The following is a 16,460-nucleotide window of genomic DNA, read 5'->3' as shown; positions in this document are numbered from 1 at the left end:
TATATATCATTTCCCAAAATCTTTTTACTTTTTCGCATGTCCACCACATATGGTAAAATTCACCATCTTTATCTTTACATTTCCAGCAAACTTTGCTACTCATTCTATACATTTTAGCTAGTTTAACTGGCGTTAAGTACTATCTATACATCATTTTCATTACATTTTCTTTCAAAGCGGTACATGCTGTAAATTTCAATGTTTCATTCCACAGTTTCAACCACGCATCACATCCAATATTGTACCCAAAGTCTTTTGCCCATTTTATCATCACATCTTTTGTCAACTCATCTGTCATGTGCCATTCTAACAAGAAATTATACATCTTTGACAACAATTTCACTCTGCCTTCCAACAATTCTGTTTGAAATTTGGACCTTTTATCCCCCAAACCTAATTTCATGTCATTTAACAATACATCATTCACCTGGTGGTATTGCAACCATCCTGTCAATACCACTTTTATTTCTTCATATGGTTTTAATTTCCGCCCTCTATCTGATTTCATCAGAATTTCCTCGTATGTGGCCCTCCTCCCCTCCAGTTTAACTTTTTAACAGTTAATACTTGTACATGTGTCAGGGGACCCAGGTGGCGCTGTGGGTTAAACCGCAGAGTCTAGGGCTTGCTGATCAGAAGGTTGGCGGTTCGAATCCCTGCAACGGGGTGAGCTCCTGCCCACCTAGCAGTTCAAAAGCATGTCAAAGTGCAAGTAGATAAATAGGGACCGCTCCGGCGGGAAGGTAAACGGCGTTTCCGTGTGCTGCTCTGGTTCGCCAGAAGCAGCTTAGTCATGCTGGCCACATGACCTGGAAGCTGTCTGCGGACAAACGCTGGCTCCCTCGGCCTATAGAGTGAGATGAGTGCCGCAACCCCAGAGTCGGACACGACTGGACCTGATGGTCAGGGGCCCCTTTACCTTTACTTCTACAGGTGATATCCACCATGGGGTCTTTGACTCTAACAGCATTTTATTTCTTTCCCAAACCTCATATATAAATGTAAATATCTCTTTACAAGTTTCTTGGCAAGACAAGGGCCTTCACTGGCCACTTGAGTTTTCTCCTCAGCATCACCAAAGAATGAGTTGGGTTGCAAGAGCTGCAGCAAAGGGAAGGGGCAACCCAGGCTAAAGGGGCTATCCTCCCCCCCCCTCTCACCAGGCTGCTAGGTAGGAGAACAAGAGCCAGAGAGAGTTGTGGGAAACCCAGAGACCGGCTTGCTCTGTGCTGGAACCAAAGCTATGACAGATGCAGAAGCCAGATCTGTTTGGGTGTTGATGCTGCGAGATCCTCCATCCTCCATCCTCCATCCTACACTCTGGTTGAATATGTGAGTAAATAAAAAAATATGGACTGGGACCCCTGGAGTCTCACTGCCCAAGGACTGGGGTAGTTTGCAAATACACACACACACACACACACACACACACACACACACAAACACTAATAATAATAATAATAATAATAATAATAATAATAATAATAATAATTCATGCCTGTATTCCTAATACTGTACATAACTAAGTGTGAAGGGCATGTTATGTGCTTTAGCAACAGCCCTCCTGCAAATAAGGAAATGCAAAACAATCTTCTTTGGTGTCCCATGAGGTCTGTGGGGCAATTCAAGAAAGAGGAGCCATTTCTGTGCCCTGTCATAGAGAAAGGCAGGATGACGACGACGACGACGACAACAACAACAACAACTCTGGTGCACATTGTTGAAAAATTCTTGCCCCTCCTGATCCAATGCCCCAAATTGCGCTGCAGTGAATTGGGCCAGAGTCCAGCTTGCCAGGAGCAAAGAACTGCAGAGCTCTGAATCAGACTGTGGATCCATCTACCTCAGGATGGCCTACACTGACTGGCAGCAACACCTTTCTCAGGTTTCTCTCTCAGCCTTACAAAACATTCTGATTACGTAGAGCATGTTATATGTTATAATTCCCATTCAGCAGATTGTAGGAATGCAAAATAGAATCATCGAGTGGGGAGGGACCCTGGGGGTCAACTAATGCAACCCCCTGCAAGGCAGGATAATCAGGAGACATTGGACAAAGGCCCCCTTTTGGAGAACAAGAACTTCAGGATCCTGCTGCGCAGCTCCCGAGTCCGGATGCCGTAAATGACGGGGTTGAGCACCGGGGGCAAAATGACATAGAGGTTGGCAATGAGGATATGCGCATAATGGGGGATGTTGCGCCCAAAGCGGTGGGTGAGGAAGGAGAAGAAGGCAGGAGTGTAGAAGACACAAATCACGGCCACATGGGAACCGCAAGTGCCCAGGGATTTGAGCCGGGCCTCTTTGGAGGGGAGCCGGAAAACAGACTGCAAGATCAGCACGTAGGACAAAAGAATGAAGACCACATCAAGCATGAGGAAGGTAATAGTGAACAAGCCATAGATCATATTGATCCGGATGTCGGCACAGGCCAGCTTGGCAATGCCCATGTGCTCGCAGTAGGTGTGGGCAACGATGATGTGATCGCTGCAAAAGGGCAGGCGGAGAGTCAACAGGGCAATGGGCAGCACAAGTAGGAATGTCCTCAGCACAACAGAAGCACACATCCAGGCTACCCTGGCCTTGGTCAAGATAGTGGTGTATCTCAGAGGGTCACAGATGGCCACGTACCTGTCAAAGGCCATGGCTAGCAGCACGACAGACTCCATCCCCGTGAAGCTGTGGATGAAGAACATCTGAGCCAGGCAGGCCCCATGGCTGATCTCCCCAAGGCCAAACCAGAAGATGGCCAGCATCTTGGGCAGAGTGGAGGTGGAGAGGCCCAGGTCGATGGCCGAAAGGACGGAGAGGAAGTAGAACATGGGCTGGTGGAGGGTTGGCTCTGTCTTCACGATGAAGAGGATGGTGCAGTTGCCCGTGAGAGCAACGAGGTAGCCGAGACAGAAGGGGATGGAGATCCAGGAGTGGAGCGCCTCCAGCCCCGGGACCCCCAGCAGGATGAAAGTAGGGGAATAAAAGTGGGTGGCATTCGGAAGAGGCATTCTCCTCCTGGACCTGGCCAGAGTGCAAGTCACTGCGACCCTGCCAAGAAGAAGAAAACAGGCTAGCATTTTTCTCCATGGTTCCTCACGGACATATAGACCCTTGCCTAGCAATCCTGTTACATGTTAAGAAAACAATTGTGTGTTTGTGTGGAGGGGATTTGGCCAGAGTGTAGGTCCCTGCATCCGAACAAAGAAAATGAAAAAAGCAGTCTGCACGCTGCCGGATGAGGAACTTCCCTGTCTGCTCCTCTCCTGCCACCCATCAATTCATTGGGCCAATTTAGTCTGACAAAACTGGTGGGGGTGGCGGCTCTCCACTTTCCTCATCCTGTACATGGTCCTATATTCTTCTGTTGTGTCCCACCCCCCTCCACATTTCCCACTAATGTATCCTTCATCAAAACCAGCCTTTCTCTGCGGGGAACCTGATTCCTCCACCACCACCCACCCAAAGCTTCCTTGGAAGGAGAGGTGACTTGCTCTCCTCCCCCTTCAAAAAATGCTCCCAGCAACCGCCCCTCCCTCCCCATCTCAGCCTCTTCATCTCAGGGTCAGGCCCCATGTTGGGCAAAAAAAGTCCCTCATTGTGGGGAATTGGACTAGAAGCACTTTGTGCTCTCTTCCAACTCTACAATTCTATGATTCTATGACTCCCCCTCCTTTCCACTCACCTTGATAGGACCTTTTGTTCTGACAGATTAACACAGCAAGGTGTGCTCTGCTGAGCCACAGAGTCAAAGGTCTACTGGCAGCTGCATCGTGGATGGAGGAGCATCTCTCAGCTCTGACTCCACTTGGCTGACCAGAAAGCAGCATTTATAGTGTTTCTGTGGAGACACTAGGGTGGACATCTCAGGGGGTTGTTTCACTGTAGAAAGAGCCTTGTTCCACCCCAATTCCCATGGCATCCAAACTGCCCAGACCTGAAGCATCTCTTCCAAGGTTACAGAGTCAGGGGAGCTGTGGAGAGGTGACCCAAATCCCACCTCCAGGCTGAGGATTCTTTATCATTCTACATATCCAGCAAACTCTAGAATAGTGGAACAGAAGGTAGCTTGAAAGAGACAACAGCTTCACAGTTAGAGGGAAATCACAGAGAATCCTGTAATGGGCAGGGCAGGAATACCAGATAGGTGGGTTGGCAGCCAGAGAATAAAACAATGTGATACCTGTATGAATGGATGCATATAAAATGTCAGATTTTTATTTTTTGTAGAATGGGGAGCTGAGGTAGGGCAACTGTTAGGTCCAGTGCTATTTTGCTAGAAAAGGGAGTTTCAGAACACCTCCCTCGTTTTCTTAGGATGGCAATGGCACCAACCCAAGAGGGGCCAGAACTGAGTTCCAGCAAGTTTTGACTGAAGAAAAGACCCTGGTTAGGCTCATTATTAAGTGAGGTCAGGGTAACATACACAAGAATGGAAACTGACCACAAGACTAGTAAAAACCAGTTAAAGGGGAAATTAATGGCTGATTGTTAAAGAGAAAACAACTCCAGATAAGGTACAAGGAGGGTTCTGACACATACAGTATACTAAAATCAAATGGGTTGGGTTTTTCACGAACTATGGATTTTTGAGAGATGGTGAAGTGCAGAGGTAGCAGAAAGTGGTTGGGTAAAGGATGGACAGCTAAGATTATGCATATTTTGCCTATGCTGTATACTTTGTGTCCTAATAGAAATGGTCTCACAGACTCTTTGGGCTCTGTCCAGTAATGCATAACTGAATTAAGTCCTACTGATTGGGGATTTGGTGTGAAGCTCCACAAGGAGAATCCCTCCCCCCGAACCTCATACCTGAAAACTGAATACAGTGGTACCTCTGGTTACGAACTTAATTCATTCTGGAGGTCTGTTCTTAAGCTGTAACCATTCTTATGCTCAGGCGCGCTTTCGCTAACGGGGCCTCCCACTGCGCACGTGCCTCCGGTGCACAATTTCCGCTCACATTCTGGGGCAAAGTTCACAACCAGAAGCAGCTACTTCTGGGTTAGCGGAGTTCGTAACCTGAAGCATTCGTAACCAAAGGTACCACTGTACAGGCCTCCTGGCAGCTCTGTCTTGCCCTCAGGACCCTGCCCAGGCCACATCCCTCGTTGGCCCCATTCTGCACTCTCCCCAAGTGATTTTATCCAGCTGCCACCTGTCTTGGAACTATGGTAATTGTTCTTGGCTGCCTGGGTGAAGAGGGGCACATGTCTGACCACACCCATTTTGCCACACTGACCTCTGGGATGTGGCTCCCAGAAAGCTTTTGATAAGAAAACGTGGTCCTGAGGCTGAAAAAGGGTCACCACCTCTGAATAAATCCCTGCTTCTTCAGGACTGGAAACCCAGAGTAACATGGCATCAAAAGTTCCAGATTTTATTAGGCCATAGATATGATAAAATCAGTGATTAAATTTAGGAAAGAAACTTGACCATCATTTGTTAAAGCAGTCTATTACAGTATTACATACAGAACAATATAAATATGTCATTTCTGTGTGCAACCTTAGAAACATGGAAGAGATGGAGGAATACTGTAGGTCCTCAGAAATCGCCACTAATTCCATTTCTGGGTTTTCGTGATCAAAACAAATACCTCCAGTACAAGGGGTGGACATCCATGGGGTTGTTCTTTGTTCTGGACCTTATTGAGTGATGCTGACCCATCTAATAACCTTTGTGAATCCAGTTGAGGGGTCCTCAGTATAACTGACTCCAGATAGCTCAGGTATGATCATGTATAGGCAATCTTTTATGGAAGCAGGAGGGACTTCATGATCAGAAAGTGTATGAATCTTTTTTGTCTAACTCTGGAATGTATATACCAGGAGAGCAACAAAGATGACCAAGGAACTGGAAATCAAGCCTTATAAGGAATGGTTGAGGCAATTTGGTAAATTTAACCTGGAAAAGAGGATATGATAGCCATCTTCAACTATCTGAACGGCTGTCACATGGAAGATGGAGCAAGTTTATTTCCTGCTGCTCCAGAGGGTTGGATTCAAATGGCATGAAAGAAGATTCCAACTAGACATCTGGAAGAACTTTCTGACAGTAAGAGCAGTTTGATGGGGGAACAGACTCCTTCAGAAGGTAGTGGAATCTTCTTCGTTAGAGGTTTTAAAACAGAGATTGGAGGACCATCCTTCAGGGATTGTTCAGCGGCGATTCCAACAATTCAGGAGGTTGGGCTGGGTGACCCTTGGGGTCTCCTTCCAACTCTATGATTCTATGATTCCATTAAGCATTTGGAACTTCAGGGTGGACCAACAACTGCAGGCTGGATTGATCAAAGATGGCATATAAACCTGTATGGACATTTGACACAACACAACAGAGTTGTTATGGGGGTAATGAAACAACCCCAGCCAGCGTGGTGTACATAGTGGTTAAGAGTGGTGGACTCGTAATCTGGTGAACCGGGTTCACTTCCCCACTCCTCCACATGCAGCTGCTGGGTGACCTTGGGCTAGTCACACTTCTCTGAAGTCTCTCAGCCTCACTCACCTCACAGAGTGTTTGTTGTGGGCGAGGAAGGGAAAGGAGATTGTTAGCCGCTTTGAGACTCCTTAGGGTAGTGATAAAGCGGGATATCAAATCTAAACTCCTCCTCCTCCTCCTCCTCCTCCTCCTCCTCCTCCTCCTCCTCCTCCTCCTCCTCCTTTGGACAGGCAGTTTCCCCACCCCACCCCCTTCCCACTGCATCAATATGGAGATAGTGTTTCCCTTTGGTTTAAGCACTAGATCAGGCATCCCCAAACTGCGGCCCTCCAGATGTTTTGGCCTACAACTCCCATGATCCCTAGCTAACAGGACCAGTGGTTGGGGAAGATGGGAATTGTAGTCCAAAACATCTGGAGGGCCAAAGTTTGGGGATGCCTGCACTAGATGCTGGGAATAAACATTTATTCATTCCACTGGTCACCCATCTTGGTTCCTACTCAAACAGTACATGGACACTTCTACATAACTGTTGTTATTGTATTCGTGATGTGCGTGGTTCATTCTGTCAAGAATGCTTTAGCTGAGTTTCTTGCATTGCAGGGGTTGGACTAGATGTCCCTTGGGGTCCCTTTCAACTCTATGATTCTATGATTCATTCAAAACCAATAAAATGTTTGTAAAAGAAAAAAGATGATGGTTAGATCCAGTGCTTTTTTCTGGGGGGTACGCAGGGGTACGCATACCCCTAAACATTTTGTGAATCTTTGTACTTTTGTCCATTTACTGTTTTTATTTTTCCTGATTTAAACTATAAAATGGTGATTTTCTTGTGTCAAAATGAGAGTACCCCTAAACTTTTTTAAAAAATTAGAAAAAAGCACTAGTTAGATCTGCCCAAGGCCACATGCTGAATCCCTGACAGAGGGACTTGAACCCAGGTCTCAGTGGGGTTTGTTTGGGAACAGAACACAGTTGTGTTTTCCTTTCGATACTTGCAACACCTACTGTGCTTTTTGTTCTGGAAACTTAAGCAACAATATTCCCTAAGTCCTTGTACATCGGCACCAGGAGCCTTGCCCTTCCTCAAGTCCAGCTGTGTTGTCTCAAAGGGATTCCTTGCAGGTTCTACAAAGGAGGCTTCTACACAAAGGAGACCCACAACCTCACTCTCACTCCCAGCGCTCTGTCCAGGAGAGAATCTGTGCCAGCTTCTCCCTTTATCACCAGACCTTGGTAAGCTGCATCTGATTGTAAGGAAGGTGGAATGCTTTGCTGTCTTCTGTGATTTATTGCTGATTTTAGTCATTATACTTTGGGTGGTCGAAATAATAAATAAATAAATAAATAAAATAGCCCAGTGGCACCTTAGAGACCAACTAAGTTTGTTCTTAGTTGGAGGAATTAAAGAACCTTTTAATGAGGGTGAAAGAGGAGAGCGCAAAACCAAGATCATGGCCACTGGTCCCATCACCTCCTGGCAAATAGAAGGGGAAGAAATGGAGGCAGTGAGAGATTTTACTTTCTTGGGCTCCTTGATCACTGCAGATGGTGACAGCAGTCACGAAATTAAAAGACGCCTGCTTCTTGGGAGAAAAGCAATGACAAACCTAGACAGCTTCTTAAAAAGCAGAGACATCACCTTGCCGACAAAGGTCCGTATAGTTAAAGCTATGGTTTTCCCAGTAGTGATGTATGGAAGTGAGAGCTGGACCATAAAGAATGCTGATCGCCGAAGAATTGATGCTTTTGAATTATGGTGCTGGAGGAGACTCTTGAGAGTCCCATGGACTGCAAGAAGATCAAACCTATCCATTCTGAAGGAAATCAGCCCTGAGTGCTCACTGGAAGGACAGATCGTGAAGCTGAGGCTCCAATACTTTGGCCACCTCATGAGAAGAGAAGACTCCCTGGATGTTGGGAAAGATTGAGGGCACAAGGAGAAGGGGACGAGAGAGGACGAGATGGTTGGACAGTGTTCTCGAAGCTACAAACATGAGTTTGACCAAACTGCGGGAGGCAGTGCAAGACAGGAGTGCCTGGCGTGCTCTGGTCCATGGGGTCACGAAGAGTCGGACACGACTAAACGACTAAACAACAACAACAAGTTTGTTCTTGGTATGAGCTTTGGTGTGCAGGCACACTTCTTCAGATACTTCAGATACACTTCTGAAGAAGTGAGCATGCACACGAAAGCTTATACCAAGAACAAACTGAGTTGGTCTCTAAGGTGCCACTGGGCTATTTATTTTATTTATTCATTTTTATTTCGACTACGTCAGACCAACACGGCTACCTACCTGAATACTTTGGGTGGTGTTCAGTTAAGGTTTACTCAGTGTATGCCCATCAAAATGAATGGGTCTAGCCTAGTCATGTTCTTTGATTTCAAGTAGTCTACTATTAATACCACAGGGTGGTGCTGTGGGTTAAACCACAGAGCCTAGGGCTTGCCGATCAGAAGGTCAGTGGTTCGAATCCCTGCGATGGGGTGGGCTCCCGTTGCTTGGTCCCTGCTCCTGCCAACCTAGCAGTTCGAAAGCACGTCAAAGTGCAAGTAGAAAAATAGGTACCGCTACAGCCGGAAGGTAAACGGCGTTTCCGTGCGCTGCTCTGGTTCGCCAGAAGCGGCTTTGTCATGCTGGCCATATGACCCAGAAGCTGTACGCCGGCTCCCTCGGCCAATAACGTGAGATGAGCGGCGCAACCCCAGAGTCGGTCACGACAGGACCTCATGGTCAGGGGTCCCTTTACCTTTACTATGAATACCACCCATTATATTTCACCTGTGTTTTGTTGCGAGCCCCCCAGGGAAAAGTTATTGGTGGGTGGCCCTGTAAATGAAATGAATAGATAAATATACAATTCCACTGAGAAAAATAGTTGATGCCACCTTGGGCTGTGTTAATAGCAAGATAAGTTCCAGATTATCAGAAGAAGACACCCCCCACCCACCCCAAGGCTCCCTGGCTCTCTTCTTCCATATGCCACCACCTCCAATCTCACAGGCCTGCACAAGGTGGGAGCTGAACTTCTGCTCTGCTCACCTAGATTCCCTGAAATGATCAAGCACCCTAGAAGTAAAGATGAGGGAGAAACTTGACTCTGGGTTGCATTTAAAGGCAAACCTACTGAATCCACACTTTCTGACATTATATGTCTTTGTTGTTGTTAAAGATTTTCCTCGCTTACAAAAGAACATGTATTGTCTCTTTCTTCAGGTTGTGTTTTCCACAGATCAGTTACATTTGTTGTGACAAAAAGTGATTAAAAAAGAAGAAGAAAGAAGTAAAGTACAATTATATGTGAACTGAAACACAGATATCTTTCAGTACAATTTTCCGCCAAGTAATATGTATGAAAATGAATATGCTGGGGTAAAGTGCCCACAAAAATGCCATAATTTCATGTAAAGAAGCAAAGAGCAATCTAAAAACATAAAACATCTCCAAGTGAATTTGTATGCCAGTGATTTATTTGTTTTGCAAATATCTACCACCTCTAGCAAGATCTTTCCACCTCTACTATTCTACAATAAAAACTACTTTGCCTCCTAGGCACTGACTTTAAAGCACCGAGGTGAAACAGGTCGCTCTTGTGAAATGAACATCTCCCATTTGGGGAACAAAACCTCCAACCCCACCACATTCCTCTTGACGGGCTTCCCTGGGCTGGAGTACGCCCATCGCTGGATCTCCCTCCCCTTCTGCTTCATCTACATGACGGTGATCTTGGGGAACTGCACAATCCTCCATGTGATCCGAACAGACTCAAGCTTGCACCAGCCAATGTATTATTTCCTCGCCATGCTGGCCCTGACCGACCTGGGCTTGTGCCTCACTACGTTGCCCACAGTGCTGGGCATATTTTGGTTCGATGCTCGCGAGATCCCTTTCAGCGCCTGCTTCACCCAGCTCTTCTTCATTCACTCTCTCTCCCTCGTTGAATCTTCCGTGCTCTTGTCCATGGCCTTTGACCACTTTGTGGCCATCTGCAACCCGCTGAGATATGGCTCCATCTTGACCACCCAGAGGATCGTGACAATGACGCTGGCCTTTGCATTCCGCAGCTTTTCCCTGATTGTGCCTCTGCCCCTGCTTCTCCGCCGCTTCCATTACTGCAGGACCAACGTCCTCTCTCACTCCTACTGCTTGCATCTGGAAATCATGAAGCTGGCCTGCTCGGACATCATCGTCAACCACATCTATGGGCTGACCGTTGTGGCCTTCACAGTGGGAATCGACTCCCTCCTGATCTTCCTCTCTTACGTCTTCATCCTGAAAACAGTCCTGAGCATTGCCTCCAGAGAAGAGCGCCTCAAGGCCTTCAACACTTGCGTCTCCCACATCTGTGCTGTCCTGCTCTTCTATGTGCCCATGATAGGCCTGTCGTTGATCCACCGCTTTGGGGAACATGCCCCTCACATCGTCCACATACTCATGTCCTACGTCTATTTGCTGGCACCTCCTCTGATGAACCCAGTTGTGTACAGTATCAAGACGAAGCAGATCCGCCAACGTATCCTTAAGAAACTCTGTGCTGTGAAGCTCATCCAGTCATAAGGACAATAACAAGCTTAAGTGCTACACTTACGGTTGTTGTTGTTTAGTCGTTTAGTCGTGTCCGACTCTTCGTGACCCCATGGACCATAGCACGCCAGGCACTCCTGTCTTGCACTGCCTCCCGCAGTTTGGTCAAACTCATGTTCGTAGCTTCGAGAACACTGTCCAACCATCTTGTCCTCTGTCGTCCCCTTCTCCTAGTGCCCTCAATCTTTCCCAACATCAGGGTCTTTTCCAAGGATTCTTCTCTTCTCATGAGGTGGCCAAAGTATCGGAGCAATATATAATACCAATGAATAATGTTGTGTGAGTCAGGTGGGTACATACCATCTATTTTGCTTCTTCTCAGGTCTATTCAGGACCTCAAAGTGCAGACACCAACTAAAGACAACATGCCCTGCAACGATTGTATGGTCTGCTGCTTCCATTCCACTGCTGTTCGTCTTCCACCAACCAAACCATGTTATTTGTCCCAGTGTACACTATGGTGGAATTATGTGCTTTATGTAATTTACATAATATATAAAAATTCTGTTGTCATTGTGTTATTCGGCTCCCATCCATTCTAATGCAAAGGAAACACAAAGCAGATGGAGTGAAGTAATCAATCGCATAATCAGGGCTCCCCCCCCCCAGCTGGAACGCAATGGAACTCAGTTCCAGCACCTCTCAAGTGGGCACCGTTGCCATTATAAGAGTTCTAGAAAAGGAGCCGGCCACATCATGTTTGCAAACTGAAAGCAACAGCATGATCACTAACTGTACTTTCTGGATTGAAAAATAAATGAGCACCAGCCATTTCTGCTCTCATTCTTTTTCCTTGCAAGAATTCTCTGGTGCCCCTTGCACCGGGGTTACTGAATGCTTGGTCTCTCAGAAGACTTTATGATCCACAGGGCTGTGTGGGATGGGATGGTGCTGAGCAACTAAGCTAGCGAAACATTAAAAATGAAAAGTTGTTGGGGGGGACACATAAATAAGCTTGAAGGAATTTTACGTTTACTGGAAAGCTTTTAAAATGCTCTTACTGATGGAAAGGGATGGCGCTGCTGTGTATGCAGGCAGGCAGGCAGGCAAGCAGGCAGAATTATATTGTTATGTTCTCCCCACTTCCCCAAAGGGTGTAAATTTCTGAGGGTCTAGTACAGGGTTCCCCAAACTAAGGCCTGGGGGCCAGATGCGGCCCAATCGCCTTCTAAACCTGGCCCACGGACGGTCCGGGAATCAGCATGTTTTTACATGAGTAGAATGTGTCCTTTTATTTAAAATGCATCTCTGGGTTATTTGTGGGGCCTGCCTGGTGTTTTTACATGAGTAGAATGTGTCACTTCATTTAAAATGTATCTCTGGGTTATTTGTGGGGCATAGGAATTCGTTCATATTTTTTTTCAAAATATAGTCCAGCCCCCCACAAGGTCTGAGGGACAGTGGACCGGCCCACTGCTAAAAAAGTTTGCTGACCCCTGGTCTAGAACTTGCCCAGCTTTCTTTTCGTTTGGAACGGGGCTCGGAAGTGTCAGGCTCAAGACCCTGGAAAATGCAAGTGAAAATTGGATGGTTTCAAAAGAGGATTGGGCAAATTCATGGAAGAGAAGCCTACCAATGGCTACTGGCCTTGAAGGTCTATGCTCTGCTTCCATGGTCAGGGACAGGATGCTTCTGAATAAAAGTTGTTGGAAACTTCAGGAGGGGAGAACAGTGACATAGCGTGGATTGCCAGTTCCCGGGGCTGCGCGGGGGTGGGGTCGGTTGGAGGGAAATGGACAGAGTACGCATGCACATTCAACTGCCTAACAGCATCTGTGTCACCCAGGAGATCACAGCCTCAGAGATCAGGGGGGGAAAGAGTCATTCTGTTGCCGGGAGAGGTCACTTCCTGGTTAGCATGGAGAAGCTGCTCTCAACGGAGCCCAGCGACAGAAGCACACAGCTGTATTGAGGCAGCACTGGATACTGAAATTTTGCACCCCTAGCAATTTTGTCCCTGGGGCAACCACCCCGTGCTATGGCCCTAGAAGTCAGAAAGTTATTCCTGATGTTTAGTCGGAATCTCCCTTCTTGTAACTTGAAGCCATTAGTAGGGTCCTACCTTCCAGAACGGACGCGGGTGGCACTGTGGGTTAAACCACTGAGCCTAGGGCTTGCTGATCAGAAGGTCAGCGGTTCAAATCCCCATGACGGGGTGAGCTCCCATTGCTCAGTCCCAGCTCCTGCCAACCTAGCAGTTTGAAGGCACGTCAAAGTGCAAGTAGATAAATAGGTACCGCTCCAGCAGGAAGGTTAATGTTGTTTCCGTGAGCTGCTCTGGTTCGCCAGAAGCGGCTTTGTCATGCTGGCCACATGACCTGGAAGCTGTACACTGGCTCCCTTGGCCAATAAAGTGAGATGAGCACCGCAACCCCAGAGTCGTCTGCGACTGGACCTAATGGTCAGGGGTCCCTTTACCTTTACCTTCCAGAACAGCAGAAAACAAACTATACCCTATAAGTGTTAAAAGCTGATAGAGGATTCTATTGGCTGACACTTAAGCATAACAAAAGAGGTTGCTCAGTGCCATAGGGCAAATGAGTGGGTCCCCCCAACCTCACTTAACTGCTGGGTGGATGGAACAATAGGACAGTGTGTGGTTGAGAGAGCTGAGCAAAGAGCAGGTGGAGAAGCTGGACACAGAGCAATAGAATCAAGATCTGTTGGGGTGTTAATTTAGGGAGCCCTGTCATCCTATGCTCAGGTTACCTATGTGTGTTGATATATGCTCAAGATGCTGTAGACTCTGCTGTTACTCATTCCAAGGAAACAGGTCTGGGTCCCTTGAAGGCTCTCACTGCTCAGAGATTGGGGTGGCATTTAATAATACAACAGTACAAAATTAATAATAAATAATAATAAAATAATAAACGTAAAGGACCCCTGACCATCAGGTCCAGTCGTGTCCGACTCTGGGGTTGCGGCGCTCATCTCGCTCTATAGGCCGAGGGAGCCGGCGTTTGTCCGCAGACAGCTTCCGGGTCATGTATCAATATCAATATTGAATATTAATAATATTATTTAATATTTTAATAATAAAATAGTATAAAATTACTTTTAAAAAACGCTCACATCTTACTCATCTGTTGTCATGTAAGAGCACAACACAAGATCTCCAGAGCATCCCTCCGAGAGTCGTTGCGGAGGGATCCTTAGAGATTTTCTAACAATTGCTACTGCGATTTCACATATTTCATTCCCCTGGGATTCCAGTGTTTTCCAGCTGTTTTGGGGCAGCCTCCCTCCTAGAGGGGAAGCACAGAAGGTTTTAACCAGGCCTTCTGTTCAGCTGGAACACAGTGGGCGCCATTGCCAGTATAAGAGAACAAGATATGTGAGTTCCACCACCTCTTTTTCTAGCTAAATAGCACTAGTTTTAACCCTAAGTGGAACACAATAAAAAGCATAGGCAGAATCCCTCAGTGCTTACTGTCAAGAAAATCATGTTGCCTCCAGAGCTCATGCCTTAGAGTCCATTAAGTGCAGAGACCTCTTTTGAATATAAACATTTCAATTGACTTCAGATAGGTCTTTATCAGTCATAAAATGACAGAGCGCATGCATTTTAAGCATGGATAATATAAAAACAGCTCTGCGGGAACAAACTCTAGGTCCACTCAGTGTTAATCTATACCATCCCATAAAATGCCCAATCCCCTTTTGCACTTTCTCCATACTTGAAGCAAACCTTATCTCCAAAGCGATTTTTCAGTAGATTCTCTCCCTAAGGGAAAACATTTTTGCTACAATTCCGACACCATAAAAAGCACATGCTGAATAATTATTGGAACAGCAGAGTCGGGTTCAGCATTGACAGTGGGGGGGAAACCATACCGGTTTCACTGTTTGTGCCATAAAGTCAGGTAAGTTCAAAGGATTCCTTGAGAAACAAGGCAGATGAGTTTTTCTTTGATCAACGACAGGTAGACCTTCAGTCATGATGTTATGAAATGGCAGAGCTAATATCTTTTACATAGGAATGACATGGATAACAAAACAATCTGGTTCTGGTTGCAGCACCTTAAAGGGAGATTGTAGACCAAAAGGTTGAAGGGCTGGAGGGAAGGATATGACAATTGGGACATTTTAGCTTAGGGAAAAGTAAGACCAAGGGCAGGAGACACAATGGTACTGTACAGAATTATGCACAGTGCAAGAAGTTCTTCTCCCTCTGTCACAATACTAGAACCTGATGGGAAAGTGAATGTTGGAAGGTTTCTGACAAAATAAAATACAATACCATGGACAGAACAGGACTTTGAAACCTGCAAATATTGAAGTGTAATATATTTTTGTGGCGGGTAGTAAATTTGATTAAGTGAACAGCTCACTGTATCATTTTGCTACTCCACAAAGCAGAGGAGCTTATGAGTTCGGACGAGGTTTTCATAGCTGGTGAGGACAGATTTATGCTAGTCGGTCATAGATTGGAAACGGACTATTTCTGTAAACATGCCGTTTTTCTTCAATGATTCCTGGGGATCCAACGAGATAAGATCCTGCACTGAAGTGTCTCACATATGCTGATTGCCACGCTTAACACGTAGTAAGAATTCTGAAAATGACAGAATGATACAAGGTCTGTGTCTTGACTCTTTGGGGGTCTATATTGTGTGTGTGGGGTGTTAGACAGCCTTTTTATTTCACTGTTGTGAAATGAATTTAATATGTTACTATATTTGTTTAATTGGAATGAATTTTTTTCTCAGATTGCCACTTAATGTTCTGAAAGGAATGGGTATTTGGGACATTTTAGTTTAGGAAAGAGGAGAGCATGGGGAGGGGACATGATGAAGGTGTTTAAAATTATGCAGGGTGTAAAGAAAGTTTCCCTGTCTCACAATGCTAGATCCTGATGGAAAACTGAATGCTGGAATGTTTCTGACAAAATGCAGTACAATGAACAGACATTGCTCCAAGTGACCTTCACAAAAGACCTGCCATGTAGACTGATATCACGTTCAACTGCAGGAGACAGACAAAACCTTTGTGGCTGAAGAAAGCTTTCCACCAAAGGACTTCTCAGGTCCCTGTTCAGAATTGTAGCTACTACAAATGATGCCAATGCTCTTTTGTCAAACCCACTGGTGGAAGAAGTTCATCAGATCTCCTTTCAACTGCAAAATTTTGTTTCTGGGACTCACAACTTACACAAGAGATGCTTAAACTGACATTGGGTAGACTTAAAAGAGAGATGGGGGTTAATACTCATGCAAAGGTTGGAGCGTTATTTACCCGAAGTAGATGGAGCACTGAGTGAATGAGTTATGGGGTTCTAATTTAACTTTTCCAGTTGAACATAAACTCAGATATTTATCTCTGTTCAGAATGACAATATCACCACTGCAGAAACTGTAAAACAGCACAAGGATTTTTAGTATTCAAATAACTTTTATGATTCCTCAATATCTTTCCACCAAATGCACATGGGGAACG

General features: G+C 45.9%; 2 protein-coding genes across 2 annotated transcripts; one reads left to right on the top strand and one right to left on the bottom strand.

Moving 5' to 3' along the window:
- Nucleotides 1-2,039: 2,039 nt before the first annotated feature.
- On the bottom strand, nt 2,040-3,071 carry LOC118085023 (olfactory receptor 52E4-like). Its single transcript, XM_060274020.2, has one exon. It carries the CDS (start codon nt 3,069-3,071, stop codon nt 2,040-2,042), a length of 1,032 nt encoding a protein of 343 aa, XP_060130003.2.
- A 6,966-nt stretch (nt 3,072-10,037) lies between these two features.
- On the top strand, nt 10,038-10,997 carry LOC118085024 (olfactory receptor 51G1-like). Its single transcript, XM_035115280.2, has one exon. The coding sequence runs from the start codon at nt 10,038-10,040 to the stop codon at nt 10,995-10,997; it is 960 nt and encodes a 319-aa protein (XP_034971171.2).
- Nucleotides 10,998-16,460: the final 5,463 nt, after the last annotated feature.

Source organism: Zootoca vivipara, chromosome 4, assembly GCF_965207765.1.
Source record: "Zootoca vivipara chromosome 4, rZooViv2.hap1.1, whole genome shotgun sequence".
NCBI classification, from domain to species: domain Eukaryota; kingdom Metazoa; phylum Chordata; class Lepidosauria; order Squamata; family Lacertidae; genus Zootoca; species Zootoca vivipara.
This window is presented reverse-complemented; position numbering and strand designations above follow the sequence as displayed.

Excerpts from the sequence above, each read along its gene's own strand:
- LOC118085023 (XM_060274020.2), bottom strand. The coding sequence starts at position 3,071 with ATGCTAGCCTGTTTTCTTCTTCTTGGCAGGGTCGCAGTGACTTGCACT.
- LOC118085024 (XM_035115280.2), top strand. The coding sequence starts at position 10,038 with ATGAACATCTCCCATTTGGGGAACAAAACCTCCAACCCCACCACATTC.